At 31.0% G+C, this 7,704-nt stretch overlaps 1 protein-coding gene across 1 annotated transcript in view; it reads left to right on the forward strand.

Moving 5' to 3' along the window:
* Positions 1–7,704, forward strand: part of LOC106471225 (lysosomal-trafficking regulator-like) — a gene marked incomplete at its 3' end in the record, with an annotated part of 86,667 nt that overhangs the window by 16,995 nt on the left and 61,968 nt on the right. Inside the window, exon 4 of the mRNA XM_022399847.1 lies at positions 4,076–4,268. Coding sequence (XP_022255555.1) covers positions 4,076–4,268 — 193 coding nt within the window. The remainder of the gene's footprint in view (positions 1–4,075; positions 4,269–7,704) is intronic.

Genomic DNA, 7,704 nt, shown 5'->3' on the forward strand with positions numbered 1-7,704 from the left:
AAGAAAAAAAAGCATGAGAAAAACATTACTTTACAAACCTTAAGAGTTAAAAAAAATTTATATTTTGCATATGAAAGCATTGTAATGTTTACTGATAATCTTTCATATTTAGTTAACATTCACTTACTAATTTAAAAGTTATAGCATGAAAACTATAACAAGCACAAAATGGTTACGGGGTCGGTACCAGGGACTGAGCCCATGCTGAAAGAGTTAAATTACTTGTTTATCTGAATCCTGATTTAACCATTAAAAATATAGTGTACTTTTATGCTGATGAAATAATATTTAAAACTAAACTTAAAACTAGTGTATACTATCATTCTTATAGACAAAATTGATAAACTCGTATGTTTGACTTTTATTAATTTGTTAAATGTTTGCTTCAAATTTATTGTTTTTTTTGTTAAAGTTTGTTCAGTGATTGCCAGAGGTGGAAAAATTTGCAGATTTCCTTGTATATAAAATCTTCTTGATCAAACTTTCATCATGAACTTTTTCTGAACTTATTAATAAATGCTGGTTGATTAACTATTCCAACATGGGGTTGGTCGATTTGAGAGTCATTTAGCCTGTACTAATTTAAAGTTGACAAATTTAATACTTAACTCTCTATATATAGGGTATATCTTCACGAAATTTGGCAGTCTTTCAGCTAATATCACAAGTCTTTCACATACAAAAAGTCATATTTCTTAGTGAAGTACTTTTACTAAAATAAAATAAAGTTTTGTCCATGAATATATTGTATTTGTTTTGAATAGTCCGTGTGCAAAGTAATTTTCATGTTAAAATCAAAAATACTTTTTATCATCTCAAAATCTCAAATTTCCTTTGTGTAATCCCTAAAACCTCCTAAATGCATTTCAAATGTTTTTTTTCACTAAATCCTTATAGTTTGTTATTTTCTTTACCCTAATCTCAAAACTGGTTCAGTCAATTCGCCCGACCTCGTAACCACCAAAAACAAAATCGAAATAAACCTAAATTAACCTTATTTTCTTTTAAGTATGACTACAGATTGTAACCTGAAACTACATTTGTTTATCCTAAGTAGCTCTAAGTTCGTAACATTATACATCTATTTATAATTAAATTTTATTGTTTTATTGCCCTTTGAATTGTGTCTAACTGCTGTCTGTGCCATTATAAGTTGTAAATCACTCGGGGAACGCGCAGGTCACGTTACGCTATCGAATTACATTACCAACGAGCTGCTCGCATGCGTGGTTCATGAACAATTTTAATTATATTATTATTATTACTTATTTTACCTATTCTAGTCTTAAATAACTTACAAAGATCCATACTTTTAATTTTAGTTACTTTTATAATAATAAATAAAGAATAAATATGAAAAACAAGAAATAAAGTACTTATCCAATCTTATTTTTTCTTGCCCTCGATTTTCAAGTAGACTTAAGCCTGATTTTTATATATATCGATTATAGTAAAATACTTAACAATTTTTACTTACTTAAATAATACACCAAAGAATATAGACTATAACATGTCAAAAATAGACAAATTCACTTACTTCTAACTTTCTAACTATGAGACAAGAGCTGTTAGAAATTCATCCAAGCTAGTCGTTAACTTTCACATGGGAACAAAGTTGCTACTCAGAGTAAAATTGATGGTTATCTGTTCAAGACACAGTTATACAACACGTTATTTGATAGATGAAAACCTTGACTTTGTATTGGTTATAAATAATATATAATGAAACATAAGAGAGAACTATCAACCAATTGTGAAAGAGAGGGTGTGGCAGGAGGGGTCTGATTTTCTCTTTGACGGCTCTGTAACAAAACAAAATTGAAGTCTATAAAAATTATTTTGTTTGAGCAATAATGATTTTATAGAAAGCATTTTACATTTAATTTTGTACATTTTCGAGGGGTGATGGATAAAATAGGGATGATGACATGCTAAGACAAAATTTGTCATGTGTGTTACACTAGTGGAAATTCAGGATTTTTTATATATTTCCTTTTAGAATTAAGAACTTAACTTGTATACTATTAAAATATGGATTATTACCTAAGATTTTATGCTATATTCGAAGTGGTATAACATAAACAAAATGTAGCTTAATAAAATTTTGAATGTAAGACACTAAAACCTTGTGTCATGCGCAGTAAAGGGTGCCCGTGCTGATAGAGATAATGCCGGAGTATTGCAGCAGAAGCAAACCTATGGTTTAACTCATTAATGGAGTTTACTTTGCAATTACTACAAACAATTAAAGAAGATAAAGTTATCAAGGAAATTAAGAACTCATAAGATTAGAGTTGTAGAACAATACTACAGGATCAAGTGAATTTAACTGGGCTTAACATTAATGGCAGAGTAGAAATTCTTGGATTTTTTTTCCATAGAATGGTCAACAATCTCTGACACTTTATAAAACCTAATCTATTCTATACTTAGATATTTGCAGTGTCACTTTGATCTACCTTTAAAATAATGATCCATTGCTCTCTCTAAAAGAACATTGCAGTAAGCTTTAGGAGGATCCTTTCGATTGAATCATGGCTTTGTTTCATATGATTTTTAATTTCCTGCCCTTAGAATGAACAAGAATTTCCTTTTTTCATGTGGAAATTAATTTTGCTCTTCTTCACAAGGAAATTTGAAATGAAAAGGGGAATTTTTTGTTGCTTCAGTCTGACATATAATAATTTTTACATGAACTAGAAGAAATATTATTTCCCTTCCCATTGCTAGGCTGGACGTGGCTTTCCTGGTGGTTACCACACCCAACTGTATAGCTGGTTCGTGGGTTAAGTCCGATTGTCATAAAAAAAAAAAAAAAAAAAAAAAAAAAAAATTCATTTTGTACTTTGGAGCCATGGGTGAGCTATTAAAGTAACCGTTAAATCCTACTATTCTGTCAGACCAGAGTAGCCAAGAGTTAACGGTGGATGTTGTTGACTAGATAACTTCTCTCTAGTTTAGCAGTTCAAAATTAAGTCTAACTTTTCTGTATGATTTAAAGTAAAAATTATAAACCAAATAACCTAGTTATTGCTTAACTCAGTGTGGCCAAGCAAAGTTTCATAAATGATTGAGATCCACTGTTTTACTCTATCAATAACTGCTTTTATTGGTTAAGTGTAGAATGACTTTTATTCTTAAATACAGAATTGTATTCAGTTATTTAACCATATTTCAATGGTTTAGTTTCCATTAGACCAACCCTGTATCCGTGAAGCTATATATATATATATATATATATATATACTATAACTCTGAATTTATTACACGTGTCATGAAATTTTGCAAGGTTTTTAGTAAACATTATAAAGTCTGTTGTACACATAAATCAGAATATTTAATTAGTGTTTCTACTAAAGATTTATCCAAAGCCTTTACGAAGTCAATGTAAGTGCAAGGTGTTACTTTCTCTCCCTTAAAACTTAACTATAGCAAAATCTCAATGTACAGTGAAATAAGTTTTAAAAATTATGAAATGAAACAAACATAACCATTTTATTTTGTTGTTTAAATGGCTTCTTTCTCTGGATTAATGGCTTTTGATTTTCACAATTTTAAGTGTTAATCTTTTCACATCTGTTTCATTTAGTTTTACAGTAATAATAAATGCTGTAGTTCCTACCTACTTTAGTCTATACACGTCAAGATCTTTTGAACTATTGGCTTTGACTGCCAAAAATAATCAGATTCACATTGTTTAGAATATTCTCTTCCTGTTTGTTATAAACATGTACAAAGAACAAGTAAGTGGCTCTAGCTAGTTTTATTCTTCATGACATGGATGCTTCCAATTTAGAAAGGTAACTTTGTATTTTGATAGTTCCATTTAGGAACATACACCTTTGTTTTTTCAATGTTTTCAAACTTACTTGTTACATATCTAATTGGTATTCATGTCTGTTCTTTTGTATCTTCCTCTACTAAGTTTATTTCTTGAAATTGATCTGGCTGTGAGCAGAACTTCCTACAACCTCATGTTTAAATGTGTTGTGTATATAGAAGTGTAGTTCTTGTACTGATACTAATTTCATTCTACTTTTAAACTTATTCCTGAAATGCATATTGTGATTTCCAGTGATTGGACGAGTATAGCCAACATCCTGGCCCACTATTTTCTAACAGACATTAACAAGGCTTGCCATAAGGTCAAAGATGAGAGTACATCTTCGGAGGATAATGAGGAGAATGAAGTAGAACCCTTGCGGATATATTTGTTGGAAGAGAGAGGGTGGAGAATTGTTCGAGTTTTGAAAAGCATTGGTGTCAAGGTATGATCCAAGTTTATATATTGATTTAACTACAGTCCTATGGCTCATATTCAGGTGAAATTGAAGTATTCATGAACAACAAAACATTTAAAGAGGCATCACTTTTATTTTTTTAATGTAAGAGTTAAAATAATTTTGAAATTGGAACACACATTATTACAGTAATCTTTTATGATTTGAAAATTCTGAGGCTTTTTGTAGAAAGTGATTAACAGGTCAGTATAAAAGGAATTGGCAAAGGTATAATGACAAGTAAATATTGGAAATAGAGGAAGACATACTGCCTTGTCTGGAAGAAAGAGTTAAAATACAACAGGAAAACAAGTAGTAGATGATTGCTTTAAAACATAACAAAGAGGCTGAAAAGCTCAAAATGAATGCAAACAATTACAAACTGTTGGGTAATGTACATGTTTATTTAATTTCATCTGCTTAATTATTAATATCAAAGTATGTGTACTGGCAACCTATTTTCAGTCTCGGAGGCAAAGAATCTGATAAGCAAAATGGCACTAAAGGACAAAATTGTCACAGACTTCATTGAAAGTTTCAAAGCACCTATGTTTCTTTTGTAAAATACTTGCTGAAAAATATGCCCGTCAACAACAACTTGCTAAAGATCCTTGGTGGCATGGTAGCAATGTACATGTAACCTACTTACAGTGGTTACAAATGTTTTCACAGGAACAGTATGATGTGGAGGTAAGAAAATTACACTTTACCAGTGACTTGCCAGTTTTTGAAGATGATCAGCTTATTGGTTTTCTGATTTTTTTCGATGAAGAACTGCTTTCATGGTTTGGTGACGGAAGGTTCATTTAACTGAATGTGCGTGGGTTTTTTCCATTGGAATGACTCCGTATTGGAGAAGAAATATTGACTGAAATTCTGAATTTACTACTTGTATCTATACGAAATGTGTTGGACTTTTAGTAAAATGTCCAAATCTGTTTTATGCAAAAATAAACAAATCTGAGTTACAAAAGTATATCTGTGAATTGACAAAGTCAGTCTGTCTTGGACTCTGACAAGTTAGAGTGTAAGGTGATGTCTATGTGAAAAAATACTTTTGTTCGTTGTACAGTTTAGCCTTTTGTATTTATATAACTTATGAAACTTCTAAAATATGTAGCTACCGTTTTTTTTCAGTATCCCTGTACACTGTATCTGGTATTTACTCTCCTCTACCATAAACTATTGTTAAATTAAAGTAAAATTAATAGTTGATAACTTTGACTTCAAATACATAATATAGTGTTGAATGGCACTTTGTGAAAGGTTGTGGCTTTCGAGCTTTGACCTCCACTTGTGCACGTAGGGCTGACTCCTTCCATGTTGGACTTTTTCTTGGAAATGAACTAAAAAAAAAGTCAGGATTTTTATTTCACTTTTTTTTGTTAGACTATGCTTGTTTATTAATAGAACAAAAGTTCTTTTATAATCTGTTGTTTCTGCACAAAATATGCTCGATAAATATATGTTACATATCTGGATTTATTTCAACGAAGTTACAGTAAAGAATAGAAATGCTTTTTTCCAGTGTGTAACATACACAATTCAGAATAAATCCAATAGAAATCAGCACAAACAGCATTTCCACTGCCATCTAGTGAGCACTGATTGTAATATTCGATAACATGCTATTAAGTTTGGGCATTAAAAATACCTTGAGAAATGGTTTACCCATATTAACTCGGGCAAATATTTTTTGAAACGTGGAGGGTGTCTGGGTTATCTCTGGCAAATCACAGAAGGGGTTAAAATCATGGGTGTCTTTAGAGACTCCAGCAGGTCAGGCAAACTAAACATGAAAACATGCAGTGACATTCAAACTGTAAAGTGCAGAGAAATTGGCTATCTAGGTGTTACACAAGGTTGGACCCCTACATGATTGTGTTAATGTAACACTGTAAAACCATAAGTCTCCATGTTCTTGAGACAGGAAAGTTAAGTACAGCTACAGCAGCAGGTCCAATTTAGACATTATCTACAATCCCTATTTGTTCAAAAGAAAGGGTAATGAGCTGTTGTACAAAGTAGCCAAGAGAGCCACAAAGCTAAAGGAAGGACAGCAGCTAAAGTAAAGACTGCTCAACAAATAAATGTATCCAGTTCTAACATTTCAGTTAGATGTTTGTATTTTTTTTTTTTCTTTTTTTGTGGTGATTTTATTTTTGGGGTCTTATAAAATGTTTCTGCTGTAAAGTTGTATTGCCTCATGAAAATGGTTTGAAGAAGTAGGTTTATGATATCTGAGCTAGACAAAATGACCATTGACCAAAACATTGTACTTGTTTTTCAAAACATTCTTCCTTACTGTAAGAGCTGTAACATGTAATAATAATAAATTATAATTATTAGGTGAACTCAAAAGTAAACTAAATTTCTAGATTGTGTTGAATGCTTTTTTATGTAATGTTTGTAATGTGGAGAGCCCTCTATATTTAATTTTCAAGATAGGATACTAGTTGTTAGTAATAATACTATGCTAATAGGAAACTTCAAAATGCTCTTAAAGAAAGTATATAACCATAAGCAACAGCCAAACTTCTTGCTAATCTAATACAGAAGAAAATAGCATAGGACAATAGAATGTGAGAAGAAAACCGAAACCAAAAGGAATTAGTGTATAGGAAATGAAGGTATTTACAGAATGTGAGAAGAAAACCGAAACCAAAAGGAACTATTGTATAGGAAATGAAGGTATTTACAGAATGTGAGAAGAAAACCAAAACCAAAAGGAACTAGTGTATAGGAAATGAAGGTATTTACAGAATGTGAGAAGAAAACCAAAACCAAAAGGAACTAGTGTATAGGAAATGAAGGTATTTACAGAATGTGAGAAGAAAACCGAAACCAAAAGGAACTAATGTATAGGAAATGAAGGTATTTACAGATAATTAAAAGATGTTTTAAAACTGTCAGTAACTAAACAGTGTTACTAACTAATGAACCACACATTTTCAACTTAAGCTTCACCAATTTTTTTTTCTATACATCCAAAGAATAAAAAATGTTGTTTTATACATTTGTATTTGTTTCAAACGTATAAGGAGAAGTCATTTTTTGTACAAACAAAATCTATTCTCTTTCCTGGACAAATAATAAGATTTTGTGTTATATTCAGTAGTACAAATATGCATAATGTGTATTCAGTTTTAAACACAAGGAAATTTCTTGTTTTACAAATTAATACAGGCAAGGTTTGTTTAACCCTGTGTATAAATAGTGGGATACTTAGTGTTCTGCTTTAGACATACAATAAAAATGTAAATTCTGTTTTGTATATATGTGTAGAATGCAAAGGTGGATTTGCTTCTTATACTTACGGTAGGATGTGTATTTTGTATTATACACACACACACACACACACACACACACACACACACACACACACACACACACACACACACACACACACACACACACACACTAC

This window comes from Limulus polyphemus, unplaced genomic scaffold, assembly GCF_000517525.1.
Source record: "Limulus polyphemus unplaced genomic scaffold, Limulus_polyphemus-2.1.2 Scaffold4480, whole genome shotgun sequence".
NCBI lineage: Eukaryota > Metazoa > Arthropoda > Merostomata > Xiphosura > Limulidae > Limulus > Limulus polyphemus.